General features: G+C 35.0%; 1 protein-coding gene across 2 annotated transcripts; it reads left to right on the top strand.

Moving 5' to 3' along the window:
• The first annotated feature begins 4871 nt into the window (after positions 1-4871).
• On the top strand, positions 4872-17043 carry arf3a (ADP-ribosylation factor 3a). 2 transcript variants are annotated; one of them, XM_068216735.2, is made up of 6 exons: positions 4872-4897; positions 7004-7498; positions 8519-8680; positions 8816-8926; positions 12232-12356; positions 15612-17043. In XM_068216735.2, exons 3-6 carry the CDS (start codon positions 8533-8535, stop codon positions 15771-15773), a joined length of 546 nt encoding a protein of 181 aa, XP_068072836.1. In that variant the 5' UTR covers positions 4872-4897; positions 7004-7498; positions 8519-8532; the 3' UTR covers positions 15774-17043.
• Positions 17044-17483: the final 440 nt, after the last annotated feature.

Raw genomic sequence — 17483 nt, 5'->3', positions numbered from 1 at the left:
TGGTTAGACACATAAACAGATGAATAAATAGATGGGTAGAGAGATGAACAAATGATAGTAGGTGTATGAATTGATAGCTGAAGAGACAAATTTTTCAAGGTTTATGAATTGAACGTATTAATAAATGGATGCTCAGGATAGTAAAAATAATGGGATGATAGATAGATAGATAGATAGATAGATAGATAGATAGATAGATAGATAGATAGATAGATAGATAGATAGATAGATAGATAGATAGATAGATAGATAGATAGATAGATAGACGGACAGACAGATGTGTAACTGATATACAATATGAAATATTAAAGTAAGCTGTTGTGAAAGTGCGTATATGCATAAACACACAAGGTACATCAAAAGGAAAGGAAAAGGGGAAAAAACAGCTGAAAACATCTGCTTCTGGGCTCCTTGTCCAGCTTCCCTTCCATTTTTGATGTGGGATAGAGAGAAAAAGAGAAAGGGAAAGAAAAAACAAGGAGCCAGCTACCCAGAACATCAAAGCTGTTGCCTAAATGTGCAAGCCCTCATTAGTTCTGCAAGCCTAACCAACCCGACTTATGACTGTGTTTGCTGGGGTGCACTTTGGCAAACACTTCAGAGGAGAGGCTCCTTTAAATTATAACTCCCACCCCCCCCCCGGCCCAGCTCTCCTGCTCCCACCCCTATCCACTGTAGCCTCTTCTGCCCACCCCACAACCCCCAAAACTCCCAGTGCACACAAACACAGCACTCCCCCCCCATACAGCACTCCACCCTATAATCTGGTGTGCAGCTGCAAGCATCTGCTCCACTCCCTCTCTCTTTTCCTAACCACCGAATTGATAAACACATCGATCAAAAACCCACTGACACACGGTGGACTGTGTGAAGTGACACCGGGACAGAGTTTCCTATTCATCTGTACTAGATCTGTCCAGATGCTGTGTGCTTATATGCACTTCCTTTCACAAGCACACACTTATTAGGCACAAAATGTATAGTAAACATTCACATGTCATGAAGCTGTAATAATTTCTTGTACTATTCTGATTAACCTCATAATCTTTACTCTATACTGAGTTGTCTTTTGCTTCACTGCTGATAATCTGGCATGCAGCTACTGAGTAAGTTGGCAGCGCGAGGAAATAGTTGTTGCCAAGTTTTGTAAATTGGCAGCATCCAGTAGGTTACTTATTCATTAGCTTCAGTCAAAGCTGAATTATTAATCACAATATGGAAATGTGCTTCCAAACATTCACAGCAACAGATCCTTCAGTCGTAAATTATCACATAATGCACAGTTCTGAAAGAAACCTCTTCGAAATGTGGTAGCTCACTGATTAATGAGACATAAGGAAAAGGCACATGCCCTAAATTTATGACAGCATTTCTAAATTTACCCACAAATGTCACCACTGTTTGTTTGTTTTTCATTCTGTTCTGTCAAAAAATTCTGTGTTTTTCGTTTGACCATGGAACTAGACACTTGCATATTATTGCTATTTTAATGATTTTGATCTTGAAAAGATCTTTTAGGTCAACATTACTGTTATTAACAATTTCCATTCTATTTTCCACACTGTAAAAATTCTATGATCAATTAGTCCTGACAGCATATGTTTAGGTCATTGTAACTAATTAAGCTAAGTTAATCATGCTCAAACTTAATTTTATAAGTTATGCAAGCTGTTTTAGTCAGTTTAACATAATAAAAATTTAATGTACTCATAAGGTTAATTTGATTCAGCTTGAAAATGTAAGGCAACCAGGATTTTTTACAGTGTAGATTTTCCATATCTTAAAAGTGTGGATCTTTATCACTTTCTAACCTTATTTATCCTATTTATTTTTAAATAATGTAAAGATATTTCTCTCGTTTGCCTACTTTATTACACTAATTAGGAATTGTCATATTATTATTTTAATTTTGTTCATTTTTTGTAAAAGCATACCAAAACAATTAAATGTGTAGCCTGTCTAGGCTTTTCAAATGTAATATTCATATATATATATATATATATATATATATATATATATATATATATATATATATATATATATATATATATATATATATATATATATATATATATATATATATATATGAATATATATATATATATATATATATATATATATATATATATATATATATGAATATATATATATATATATATATATATATATATATATATATATATATATATATATATATATATATATATATAAAATCTTAAAATCAGCTAGTACTAATCAATAACTACTAGTATTTATTTAATAGTTACTATCTAATGAACTGGTACCAGTATCTATTTAGAAAGAATTGGTATCTATTAAAATGATATCTAATGAATAAGCAATAATAAACAAGTACTTGATGGTCCCTATTGCACATTTTGTTGACTAAAAGCTGCATTGCAACTATGCCAATTAATTCTCAGTTGATTATTAGTAGATTGTCTGCTTAATATTTGCTAATACTGCTCATAAACAGACATTTAACTGACTATAAGAAACTTTGCAAGTACATATCTACTTACACTAACCCTAACCTAACAGTCTACTTAGAATCTAATTAGAATTAGTTGGCTTGTAGATGCAAATGTAACTGAAATTCAACGAAATACGTTAAAGGGACCATCAAAATGAAGTGATACTCTAGTGTTTATACGTACTAGTATATACTGTATTAAGCAGTGGTGGACAGAATACTGAAAAATCATACTATGGTAAAAGTACTTGGCCAAAAATGTAGTGCAAGTAGAGTAAAAATATCTGTTGTAAATATTACTCAAAGTATGAGTAAAAAGTAGACCTTTCAAAAAGGACCCAAGAGTATTTTGCTGTGAAAAGCTGATGTGTTTACATGTAATTTGTAAATGTGTGTAAGCTTAACATTCTGTAGTGTATTTAGTTATTGCCCAGCAGGCAAGAAACATCATAAGACGTTAATTTTAGGTTAGCTTTAGGTTGTGATGTAAGGTGACCAAAATTTAATGTCTAGCCACAAGGACAATGACAATTTAATGTCAAATGATGTTGATGTTTGGTTCATTTAGCTTGTTTTAAAAAGTGACATTATTCAACGTCAAGCCAACATCTTAAACCAACGTCATATTGACGTCAAAACATTTATTTGTCAGGTGTGGCAACCAAAATACAACGTCTGATAGACGTCATAGTGGTAACGTCACAACGTCAAGCTGTAACATCATTAGATGTTGATGTTTGGTTGATAGGTTGGACATTTGACACTGATGTCGGTCTGACGTTGCGTTCTGACATCAACCCAATTTTCAATTTCAAACACAATGCAATGTCCCTACGACATTAAGGGATAACGTCAATCTGACGTTGTATTGATGTCTTGTGTCTGCTGGGTGTTTAAGCCATCATACAGTAAGCATCCATCATCTTCTCATCAGTGACATGCATCTAAACAGTCTCTGGGTCAATGCGTGTAAAGATTTTGGACGTATACTTGGACACTTTTAAAGCTTCCAAACAGTTTGCTGCAATTGTAAATTGCCCATTTCTTGAGGTAGTTCAATATAATGCGATTTTACCTTCTATATGCGAATTGATTGGACAGGAATCACAAGATTGAAAAAAAATCTAAAAATAAAATAGTGACTGCATTTTAAAGGAAAGTAATGGAGTAAGAGTACCAATACTGCTCTAACAATGTACTCAAGGGAAAGTAAAAAAAAAAAAAAAAAACTTTTTAAAACTACTCGATTACAGTTATATGAGTATTTGTAATTTACTTTACACCACTGATATTAAGTACTAGTATTGAATAAATAGGTACTAGTATCTAATTAATAAGTACTAAAACCAAATGAATAACTAGTACATAAGAAATACTAGTGCCAACTGGAATCCAGTCAAAACTGAATAGTTAAATAGTCTCAATGATCTCCATAGAAATAATGTTTTTTTATTTTATTTGTTACTATTAAAAACAGAATAGTTACTAGTCACTATTAGAATAAGTACTATCTGATAAATTCTGATAAATAAGAACTAGTTTCTATTTAATGGTTACTTAATGAATAAGTACCTATTAAATAGATAGTAGTACCTAATGAACAAGTAGTAGTATCTACTGAATAGGCCTAAGTACTAGTACCTATTTGTATCTAATGAATGAGTACTAGTATTTAATGAAAACTTCTAGTGTCTAATAAGTAAGCACTATATACATACATACACACACACACACACACACACACATATATATATATATATATATATATATATATATATATATATATATATATATATATATATATACATATATATATATACATACATATATATGCAATATATATATATATTCATTTATTTATTTTTTTATTTAAATTTATTTTTTATTATTCTTTTTTTTTTTTTTTTTTTTAAAGCGCTAGTACTAGTTCTAGTACTTGATGGACAAGATACTAGTATCTAAAAATAAATACTAGTAACATAGATTCTAGTACGGATTATTGATTAAATGTCAAAAAGGCTTGCCATATCATTTCTTCTATTAGGAGTTCCTATTTAATAAAATACATTATTTAATAGTGTCAGATTATTTAATTTATATTTGGGGTAATGTAATTTAATTTAATTTAAAGTAGTATTACTTATAGAAAAATACTTTGCATTCCTCTCTCTCTCTCTCTCTCTCTCTCTCTCTCTCTCTCTCTCTCTCTCTCTCTCTCTCTCTCTCTCTCTCTCAGTGAAGATGTTTAATGCTCTTTCCTGAGTAAGACCACCGCTTTCATGAGTTCATTCATTGACATTTTTAATGCACACACCAGGATGCGCTTCGATAATATCGCGAGATCTCTGTGTTTCTCCAGCTTATCCCTCGTATATCGCGAGAGCGGAGTGACTTGCGTGAAATTATCCGGTGTCTGTGCCTGAGGTGAGTAGTGATGTTGCAGAACGCTAAAATATAGGCTATGGTTCGTCTAAAATAGATGTGATATTGCTGAAGTAATGTCATATGTTCGATGATATTTACACTGAATACCGGTGTAATTTATTATTTGTCAATATGCAGTCTAGCTCTTGATATAGTAGCATCTCTGCGTCGTGACAGAAAAAAAAAATGCTAGACGTAAAACAGCATCTCTGCCTCCTGACGTGACACGCGCCGCTTTACCATGAGAAGGCAATTTTATCTTATGATTGATAACCATGAGATTCGAGCATCTCTTGCGTTTTCATCAGCAGCCCACCTACAGCATGACATTAGAAAGCATTCCTCATATCAGGCTTTTCTGATCTTAAATGATTGTTTCCATTTGCCTGTTGAAATCATCTGCCTCTGAAAGCTGTATGTGATCAGATCTGGGCTTCGGTAGTTCTGCTGGATTTGAATTGTCATGCAAGTCAACATTTTAGGTTTTCTGGCATTTACTACCCATATGATGTTGATGTCATAACCATTTTATGGAGTATGCATGAGAAACCTTTCTTTTTGACAAACACATCTCATGAATCTGTCCACTTGTGCATCTCAATATGTCAGTCAACACATACATTAAAAAATACTGTATTAGTTGTAATGCAAGTGTTTTAAAAACAGTCACACTTCAAACTGGATTAGGGATCGCATTTTATTTCAGTGTCTATATGCAGTGCTTGACTCAATGTTCTATGCACATTTATTTAATCAGTGCATGATGACAGTTATGTCATCTGAGATCATCTGAGATGAATTTGCAGATTAGCGCTCTCACTGTAAGGCTTTTCAGGATGACCTTATGTTAACATGACATCACTGAAATGTTTGTGCGCTCTGGTTTTCAAGGATTACATTTTTTATGCTCTGGTTACTGCTACATTATTCCTAATACAAAATAGGCTTTGCATTAGTATAAAAGTTACAAATACTTAAAATACTGTAATAAAGTATTTTGTCTTAGGAATTGTACTTCACTAAGTAATGAGTAGTTTTAAAAATGTTTACTTTTACTTGACATTTCTTTTTGTTGTCCTTTTTTTCTTTAACCTGCAGTCATAGGTGTTTATTTTTTCTTGGCTACGATGATTCGTTAAGTAGAATAATCAGTGACTTTCATGTTAAATTTCATGTGCCTTTTTTTACAATAAAAAAGGTAGAAATAAAAGAAAAGTTAGTCATGTGATTTCTGTCCAATCAAATCGTACAGAAAAATCAAGACAGATGCTTCATTATAGCAGTGTGAAAGCATTAAAAATCTCCAAGACCACACAAAATCATTACTCAACATTTGTTGTTTATACTGCATGTCACTGATGAGAGGATGAAGAATGCCTCCCTATTTGATCACTGAAATGGCGAAGCGGTCTAAAACCGCAACTAAATACACTACAGAATGTTACGTTTCCAAACACAAGCACAAATTGCATGTATTGGGCTCTATTTTAACGATCTATGAAAAAAGTCTAAAGCGCATTAAGGGTGTGTCTAAATTCACTTTTGCTATTTTAAGGATGGAAAATACGCTCTGCACCTTGGCGCATGGTCTAACAGGGTTGTGCTTATTCTTTTAATGAGTAATGGTTGTGTTTTGAGCGTAATGTGCATTAAACCAATCAGAGTCTCATCTCCCATTCCCTTTAAGAGTCATGGCACATTAGCTATTTACATGGAGGACTTTGTAAGTGGAAAAACTAAACGCTTCACTATCGAGAAAACAGTTGAACAAACCATCTGCAGTGCGAGGATAAATAACTCCATTCGACTTTTTTACTTTCTCTTTACTTTTACTCTTAATTCCTTCACTTTCGTGGATAAGAAAACGGTGTTGTACGCACTCCACTGAAGACATCTATTAGGCTACATATTTAATTTAGTTTGTTAAGCGCAAAGATTTGTTTCAAAATAATTTTTAAATTCAGTTCTAATTTCCAGCAAACAAAGTTATATCCATACACACATCCTATTCTTATGCCCCATATGGTGATGCATGCGTCTCCAAAACCTGACAGGTGGACAAATCTAAACTTGTTTTTATTCATTCATTCATTCATTTTCTTTTAGGCTGATTCCCTTTATTAATCTGGGGTTGCCACAGCGGAAGGAACCGACAACTTATCCAGCATATGTTTTACGCAGCGGATGCCCTTCCAACTGCAACCCATTAGTGGGAAACATCCATACACACTCATGCACACACACTAAGAGTGGGCGATATGGAAAAAATATCTTATCATGATTTTTTGCTAGGGAAATCACGATTCACAATTTTTATTCCAATTTTTTAAGTTATTTTTTTAAGACTATTTTGCAAATTACAAAGTACTTTTACTATGTATGTTTAAGAATATTTTATATATGGCGATACGATTTTTCTAAAAAAGTGGATCGCGCAGTAATTTTGATCGTTCACATTAAAATATTGTGTTATCCCACAGCCCTAATCTATACCACATGTCTTTGGACTTGTGGGGGAATCCGAACACGGGGAGAACATGCAAACTCCACACAGAAATACCAACTGACCCAGCCGGGGCTCGAAGCAGTGACCTACTTGCTGTGAGGCATTGTGCCAGCCAGATATTTGTGTGTTGCTGTACATCCTGTGTGTATTAAGCAGTGTGTAAGCAATTGAACTGCATAGGCGCATCACTAACACACTCTGTGCTGGACTTTAGACCTTCTTTTATTTGGTGAATGGTGCAGTCAATTTCAGTTCCTCAAAATAGCAATGCACCAACAATGGGCCTTAACACACCTCCTTTTTAGACTGCCAAACCCATGAGTCCACAGAATGGTGCAAATGGATTTGCTATTTAAACAACATGGCTCAAAATGTGAAAATTAAGGTTGCGCTGGTATGAAAATAGCAACAAATCGAGCCAAACACATCTTGCACCTTATTTTGCCGGGTGTATGATAGGGCCCTTACTGTTAATGTTTGCAGCACCATCTTGTAGCTTATTAATCAGTGTTTAAAGTGCATAATAAATGTTAAAATATTGCCACAGCTAGATTTTCACCCACTTTTTGTATTATTAGGTTATACAGATTTCGTAAATGTATCAGCCTGCTGTTTGTCACATTATCATAAGTGCATAATGTGTTTCACAATAAATTAATGTTACATTTTAAATTTATTTTCCATAAATAGTAAATAATTTACTCACACTTAGAAACAAACTTAAAAGAAACTGGCACTGATGTAAACTATTTTTTGGCAAGTAACGGTCCTTTTACTTGAGTGTGTTTTTTCAGTTTAATTCTGTCTCTTCATGTACCATGTGGCACTTATTGTTTAAGAAATATGAAGTATGAATGTGCCCAGCCGCAGAGATCATAGATCATGTAGTAATCATTTAAATTGCAGAGAGGTTTCTAGAAGAGTTTAAAAGAAGAACATTATGATCTTTGTAAGAGTCAATATGTACTAATGTTATTATGTGATGTTGATGTTCAGAGAGTACAATGTGGTAGCAAATGCTCTTTTGGACGTGGCCAAACCCTAAATTGCAGGTAAGAAAATTTTTATGTTTTAGTTAAAAAAAAAATGATTTTTTCCTTTTCATATTGGTAAAGGTTAACCAGCTACCATGGGGAACATTTTTGGCAACCTTTTGAAGAGCCTCATTGGGAAAAAGGAGATGCGGATTTTGATGGTCGGGCTGGATGCAGCTGGAAAGACCACAATCTTGTACAAGCTGAAGCTGGGAGAGATAGTCACTACTATTCCTACTATTGGTGAAACATTTTGTAGAGTTTATATGTTTAATATTGAATTTTTAATGTTTTGTTTTCCTTGTACACAGGACTTGATGTCATGTTTTATGAGTATTGCCAGTGTATAATTTGTATCCCGTTGTGTCTTATGACTAGGTTTTAATGTGGAGACTGTAGAGTACAAGAATATCAGCTTTACAGTGTGGGATGTTGGTGGCCAGGACAAAATCCGACCTCTGTGGCGTCACTACTTTCAGAACACACAAGGTGAGAAGACAGCTCATAATAAATGCGCAGACAGTTAAATACACTTAACATCCAAATAGGACTTTAACTGAACAGTCACAAATACACACACACACACACGCACCACATAAGAGACTTGTTGAAGGTATGAGAACATTTCTTCCTAATTTCAAATAAATTATTATTTTAAAGAGTTTTTTGTTGTTGTTGTTGTTGTTGTTGTTTTTTTTTCAGAAAAAAAAATTCAAATAAATGTTTTCATACAGTATGTTGAGATTAAACATCAGGGTTATTCTGTCAAATAAGGATTTCTCAACTCTTCTAAAATTAGAATATTGCAATTGTGTTGTACAAAAAAAACTAATTTAAAAACTTGCCACCTTTTTTGGCACCAAAAAAAGAAGAAATGTCACAGAATGAAACAGGAATTATATCAAATATCTATAAATTCTTAATCCATAAAGAGATTGTCAAGTCTTTTCCAATAGCTGTATATACTTACTGTCAGGATTCTGCTTCTCCGATCTTGTTAATTCTTGTTTTGGTCCAGACACTAGTTCTGTCATGTCTTGTATGTTGTGCTCGGTTCGAGTTTTCTCTGTTGGATCACTCATTTTCTGTTATTGTGTGTCATTTGTATGATCTCCGTCTCGGCCGCGCTCGGGCCTTGCGCCACTTGATGCAAGCGCTCGAGGTCTGGTTGTGCTTTGGGCGCATACTCTCATCCTGGTGTTTGTGTTTGTTCTGTCTGCAGCGTGGTGTTTCATTCTCAGTGTCTAGTTGGTTTCGGTTGGGGCTGGGATGAAACATGTGCGTTGCTTAGCACGTGGTACATCTTTACATGTGCCACGTGTTTTTGTGTTCATGTGAACACGCGGTTAATAAGTTCTCTCATTGGCTGTGTCTTCTAGTCTTGTTTTATGTGAGCACATGGCTTGTGTTGTTTATCTGTGTCATGTGCTCTCCTGGTTATTGTCTAGTCCCACCCTTCTTGGTAATCCATTGTTAGTTTATTATGTTCACCTGTTTGTTTGTTTGTTTGTTTGTTTGTTTGTTTGTTTGTTTGTTTGTTTGTTTGTTTGTTTGTTTGTTTGTTTGTTTGTTGGTTTGTTTGCTTGCTTGCTTGCTTGCTTGTTAATTATTTCTGTTTATTGTCTCCCCATGTCTGCTGTCATTTGCCAGTTCATTGTGGTATATCATCCTGTCCTGTCGTTTCCAGCTCTGTCCAGCCCTGCTCTTCCCTGCCAGCCCAGTTTGATTGTTTTGTTAATGTTTTCCCCCGTGGGGTTGTTTTTGTTGCCTTTTTGTTTTATTTTATAATTAACCCATATATTTTAAGTTACTGCATTTGAGTCCTCGCTCCCTTTCCCTTCCTGAAACCGTGATACTCACATGCTGTTAAAAATATTTTTTAGAGAAGTACACCAAGGTTGCATTTATTTAATCAAAGATATTGTAAAACACATAAGAATACATCTTCACAGAGCACAAACAGTTCTTTGTAAAGTTTGTAAGATCTTTATAAAGGAACAATTTACCCCAAAATGACAATTTGCTGTTAATTTACTTTAGCTTATTTAGCTCATGTGCAGATGACTTTTTTGTTCAGTACAACATTACAATGATAGTTCAAAAATAAAAATAATATTTTTTGTAACCATTGACCTTCATAATAGAAAAGGCACGTTCTATTGACGTCAGTGGCTACCAGTTTTAAACATTCTTCAAAATATATTCTTATGTCTTCATGACATAATTTTCATATTTGGTGAACTATGCTTTTGAATTTTTTCCTTTTAGCAAAACCATTGTTTCTGTTTTTTCTGAAATGCTAGTGAACGGCTGTTGGCAAAAGTTAAAAAAAAACACACATACAGCCAACACAAAATTAATACCCATGGCTCCTAGTGATACATTAAGTTTAATAAGCAAAATGATCAATGTGTGCAAGAAACTGAGCATTATTTCAATATCATTACCTCCACAGCCTGTCATGATTAATATCAAAATTTGGGAATCTGTGAAAAGTCATGCACATTAATTCTGGCTGCCTGTATACTTCCTCACATTATTATTAATCTGCTCACATTAGGGATGTGTAAAGGATATTCACTGGATAATTATCTAAATTTAGTCAATTTTATTACAAGTTGTACAACAGAAAATTCCTTGCAGCTTGACATTAGTAAGACGAAAGAAATGTGTTGTGGAACAAAACAAACAAAACATGAACATTTTGTGACTCTTTGTTAATTAATGGGGAGGAAGTTGAACAGGTGAGTTCTTTTAAATATTTAGGTGTGGAAATCGACTTTCTTTTTTGATAAACACTCAGGGAATGTTTTTTTAAAGGCTCAGCATCGGTTGAGTTTGTTGATAAAACTGAGAAGTTTTGATATTGTAATGTGAAAGGGGATGCTGACAAGGAAGTGCAGATCCAAATGCAGGGTTTTTAATGCAGAGAATGGTCAGGCAAGCAACAATCAACACAGGAGAAAACAGATGTATACGGGCAATCCAGAGTCGTAGTCAATAAACAGGCAGATGGTCAAAAGGCAGACAGCAAACAAACAAAACAAGGGTCAGAACCGGCAAGACAAGGAAAACAAGTCATAATGTTCACAATCAGTATAACAAGACTCAGCAATGTGTGCGTGTTTGAGAGGTGTATTTATAGTCTGTGTAATTAGTCCTGAACATCTTCAGCTGTGTTTGTTTGCAATCATGAGTATCTAAGCCAGGTGTGTGAGTGGTGCATGACTGGATATGTAGTTCTTTTGCTGGCAGATTTGTAGTTCTCCAGCAATCTGCATGGGCTAGACCGCTGGTGACTGTGACAGATATTAAGAAGAACATTTTGATTTTCGGTTATAAATGACTGTCCTTACTTTTATTATTGTTCCTTGGTTTGACGCCCTCTCTGTTAAAAGAAAAAATTAACTTTTAAGGTTGGTAAACGTAGCAAGTAAAATAATTGGTGTAAAACAAACACCTCTTGCTGATTTATTTATAGCAGCGAGAAAAAGAAAAACCTCCTATTGCAGAAGACTCTTGTCATCCTTTACATGGTTCCTTTAAGTTACTGTCTGGTAGACGATATAAAGTCCCTTTAGCAAAAAAAGACATTTAGTCTCACTGCCATTGTTTTTTTACTAGGATTTTTGAAATAGGATTTTTTTAAATAATTGTGTAAGTGTATTTATGTTTTGTTGTTGTGTATGATGTCTAAAGACACATTTTTAACCTCTGTGAAATATACAATAAAGTTTATTGAAATAAATTTAAATGATTACAAATCAACATTTCATGTCCCATGTATTTTGAAGGTCTGATCTTCGTGGTGGACAGCAATGACCGTGAGCGAGTGAACGAAGCCAGAGAAGAGCTGATGAGGATGCTGGCTGAGGATGAACTGAGAGATGCCGTACTTCTCATCTTTGCCAACAAGCAGGCAAGAGCATTCCTAATGATCATTTCTTCATGCTTCTGTGGTGTTCTTCAAATCAGAAACAATTCCCTGGTGTTACATTGCATTGCCATATAGCATGTGCATTAGCTTCATTGAGTTGTTGATAATGAAGAAGTGTCGATGTAGCTGCTGTGTTTTGATGTATGTTTGTGTATTGATGCTGAGGAATGATAAGGGAAGCATCTGTAAGACAGAAAATGTTCCTCAGGCCTGCTTGTATGTATTTGCAACGTCTTCCAGATGGCAGAGAGGTGAAAGCAGACTATTTTTGGTCTGGATGGGCTCTCTGATGATTTGGAGAGCTCATTGGCGGCAGTGGTTGTTGAGGTCTGCCACTGATGTGTTGAGCAGTTTTGACCACCCGCTGAAGGTCTCTCTGATCTGATGGTGTGCAGCTGCTGTATTATAGTGTGATAGAATAGGTCACGATGCGCCCAACACTAAATCTCTAAAAGGTTTTAAGTCAATGTGCGCAAAAGATTTTAGACACTGGGTGCTTGTGGGAAAATAAGTTGAAATCTTACATAGTTTGAGAGCTATTTTGTTGATTACTTTATACTTTGTGAGAATAAATTCTGAAGTGTATTAGATTTTTTAATTCCGTGTATACTATGACATGTAAATAAGTGGGCGTGGCTAACTTACAAGCATGTGCATCAGCATGAGACTGAGGGAAGTGCTGACTGAAGTGCTCGAACTAATGTCAGCAATTGATTTAGATGAACTGTTTTGGATTATCGACTTGAAAATGAGTAACTTCGTGCACAATATTCCTCAGTACGTTAAATAGTCATTTGGGTAGCACTACAGCCTCTGACAATGCCCGTTCTAATGCCCGTCCAGCGTGTGTGTGTGTGTGTGTGTGTGTGTGTGTGTTTATATATATATATTAGGGGTGCACTGAAATGAAACCGAAAAGTGAAAAACAGGAAACCAAGGCGGAAAACCAAAACTGAAACACCAAATAAAATATGCCAGTTATTAGTTCATTTGCATTTATAGCATAGGTCTCAAACTTAATTTCTGGAGGGCTGCAGCTCTGCACAGTTTTGTTTCAACCCTAATCAGACACACCCTGATCCAACTAATCAAGGTGTTCAAGACTACTCCTGAATACCTTGAATAGTTGGATCAGCTGTATTTAATTAGGGTTGGGGCAAAACTGTGCAGAGCTGCGGCCCTCCAGGAATTGCGTTTAAGACCTAAGATTTATGGCTATGACTGTGTACTAATCTTAGTAAAAGGCATTGCAATTGTATAAATTAATATTAAAGATTCAAAGAATAAATCAATTACAAATTATGAAAATATTTGTTTAGCATATTGCAACAATGGGTCATTACGTCTGCATATGGGGACTTCAGACAGATCTCGCTCTCTTGTGTTTGTTTTGGACGCGTTGTTTCGGTGATAAAAATCTTTCGACCGAAAAGCTAAAATGCACTTTTGGGCCATTTTCCACAAAACATTTTCAGTATTCGATGCATCCCCAGTATGTACAGTTGAAGTCTGAATTATTAGCCCGCCTGAGTTATTAGCCCGCCTGAATTATTAGCCCCCCTGTTTTTTTTTTTCCTAATTTCTGTTTAACATAGAGAAGATTTTTTCAACAGATTTCTAAAAATAATAGTTTTAATAACTAATTTCTAATAACTGAATTATTTTATCTTTGCCATGATGACAATAAATAATATTTTACTAGATATTTTTCAAGACACTTCTATACAGCTTAAAGTGACATTTAAAGGCTTAACTAGGTTAACTAAGCAGGCTAGGGTAATTAGGGTAATTAATAAGTGATTGTTTAATGATGGTTTGTTCTGTAGACTATCAAAAATATATATAGCTTAAAGGGGCTAAAAATTTTACATTAAAATAACAAAAATAAAAAATAAAAGCTGCTTTTATTCCAGCCAAAATAAAACAAACAAGACTTTCTTTAGAAGAAAAAATATTATCAGACACACTGTGAAAATTTCCTTGCTTTGTTAAACATCATTTGGGAAATATAAAAAAAAAGGGAAAAAAAAATCGAAGGGGGGCTAATAATTTTGACTTCAGCTGTATATATATATATATATATATATATATATATATATATATATATATATATATATATATATATATATATATATATATATATATATATATATTGTATTACAAACTGTAAATTTAATAATATTTTACATAAATAGAAAAAAATGACTTTAATATTATAAATAATTTTTGTACATTATAAAATAAACTTAGGGTGACATGGTTCCACAGTGGGTAGCAAGTTTGCCCCACAGCAAGAAGTTCGCTGATTCAAGCCTCGGCTGGGTCAGTTGGCATATCTGTGTGAAGTTTGCATGTTCTCCCCGCGTGGGTTTACTCCGGGTGCTCCAGTTTTCCACACAAGTCCAAAGACATGTGGTACAGGTGAATTGAGTATGCTAAAATCGACCGTAGCATGTGAATGCATGTGTGCGTGAATGAGTGTGTATGGATGCTTTTGGTTGCGACTGGAAGGGCATCTGTTGCGTAAAACATACGCTGGATAAGTTGGCGGTTCATTCTGCTGTGGCGACCCCAGATTAATAAAGGGACTAAGCCGAAAAGAAGTTGATTAAATGAATGAATAATACACTTCTTAACATAAAAACATAAACAATTTGATTTATAACACAATTAAGTTCAATGTCGAGTAGTACACCAGTGAAGTTGCTTGCAGCTGCTTTTGCCTTGATTTACTCGCTGTTGTCTTCTACAATGTCCATTTGATTCATTCCCAACATTTAATTTCAGTTTGTTTGTTTTTTTGGCAAAAGGTTACGCTAAATAAAATATGACCATCTGTTAAATTCGTTTCCCCCAACCATCATTCTCCCTCTCTTGTCAGATGGAATGGCTGGCCAAATAAGTTACCATGGGTAACACAAGTCTGAAAAAATCACTAGAAAGCTAATTGAATAAAAGAAAAAAAATGTTAAGTTAATTTAATTATTTAAGTATTTAAGTTTATTTATTATAACCCTAGATTTTTACGTCAACTTCCAATCACCCTTATCCTTAAGCAACTGTCCATTAATCTGCTTCTGAAACTCTAAAGACAGTTAGTGGGCATGAAGTTGCAAAGTTAGATCGACAGAACGCCTAAAGAGAAGCATCAAAATAATGTGTCTATACTGAAGAGTCTACATTATGTGTATCCATAGTAAGATATATAGTTGTGTATGTTTCTGTCTCACTGCACAGGATCTGCCAAATGCCATGAATGCTGCAGAAATCACTGATAAGCTTGGTCTCCACTCCCTACGCCATCGTAACTGGTATATCCAAGCCACTTGCGCCACCAGTGGAGATGGTCTATATGAGGGTTTGGATTGGCTGGCCAACCAACTCAAGAACAAAAAATGAGGCAGTCTGGATCCAGGCAGAACCGGTAGGAGCGGAGCACCTGAGTGGAAGCTCAACAGGGAGCACCAATGGTTTCCAAGTTTCTTTCATTCTGTTTACAAGCTGAGGCCAATGGGAGTTGGGTCATCCCAGACAGTGTATCCCCTCACTACACCCCAAATAACAGATCTGTGAGAAGATTGGGGTAGAACCCATAATTCATGCTCATATTTATTAGCAAAGATAGATAGATAGATAGATAGATAGATTCTCATGTGATTTAAACATCTCAGTTTCTCGTATCTGTACACTGTATAAAAGACAGCACTGGGAGCGAAGGAAAAGCTTTTACTTATATGACTACTATGGGAGTAACTCTTAAATGCAGGTCATTTAAACTAGATTACTGCACTGATAGATGAGAAACTTGTTGATTCAGTTTCCTAAAAATATTTAAATAAAATCGAGGGTAATAATATTCAGAAAAAAAAAGTTTTTTTTGGTAAAGTGGTGTTGTTTTGCTACTGAAAAATTAAATAAAATAGAATTGCATTGTAAGTTATTATTAGCATTTCAGCCAGATTTCATGACTGTCAATGTTACAGAGTGGTTGTGATGCTCTTATTGCATGTATCTACATAATAAAGGTTAAAGTATACTTAATGTTTTACATGTACAGATGCAATGCTTTTCAAGGAAACTCCTTATGATAGGCTCACAGGCTCCTGTCTTAATCCACTCAAACAACAGCTTGTCAATGTGGGTGTCTTTGTCTTTGGTAGTTTGTTGTTCTGCCACATCTGTTTCTTTTCCAATTGTTTTCATTGTTAATACCTTGTGGCCAAATTTCATATGGCACACTTCTGGTAAACAAATAAACATACATTGTCTCATCCATTAATTTAGCTTTCCGAAAATAGAGTTAACTTGTTAACAAAGGTTGGGCACACCTCATTTTGTCTCCTTAACCAATCACCTACTTCCAAAAACTTATTTGAGGCAGACCAGCCCTCTAGTTCTGTTCTTCACCCACCCTAACTCTATTTTTTTGCTTCCCATTCACAATCCTATAACCATCTTTTCACTCCTAGGTTTAATCCGGGGGGTCCAATTACTCTATCAAAATTTTACAGAGATGGCCCCCACTCTGAGTCTTTGGGCGTTACCGCAGGACGCCCGATCAACCTATCTGTTCACTGTTTATCCTTTTACTTCCCTTCCCCTTCATCCCGCTGTTCTCTTACCCTCCCCTTTATCCCTATATCCCTACAATAAAGTTTTGCTTAAAGTGTGGCGTGGTCCATGTCAATGAACTTGCTTGTAAATGCTCCATTTGCAGGTGTTCACCTTTTAAGTTCAACACACTTTCGACTAACACTTCTGTAGTTTTTGTCAAAAGGAGCTTTCGCAAGCACCTGAAAGCTGAAAGCTAAAATGATGCACGTAACACCGTATGATGTAAACAGGGTATGACTAAACAGGCATGCATACATGACGGCCATTGTAAAGCAACAAGACTGAGTGGACTTGATGTGTGCCAATTTTGATTGGGTCGGAGGCATGCATTGAGCAAACTGTTACTTGACATTAAAATCTTTGAAACGTCACAAAATTGTGGACTCAGTGAGAGACTGCGAGGGGCTATGATGTTATTTGGGATTGAGCTGGGATTTGGGATTACAATGGCACAAAGTGGATTCCAAGAAGGCTCATGAAAACATATGATGAATG

The sequence above is a fragment of the Danio rerio genome, chromosome 23, assembly GCF_049306965.1.
Source record: "Danio rerio strain Tuebingen ecotype United States chromosome 23, GRCz12tu, whole genome shotgun sequence".
Classification (NCBI taxonomy): Eukaryota; Metazoa; Chordata; class Actinopteri; order Cypriniformes; family Danionidae; genus Danio; species Danio rerio.
This window is presented reverse-complemented; position numbering and strand designations above follow the sequence as displayed.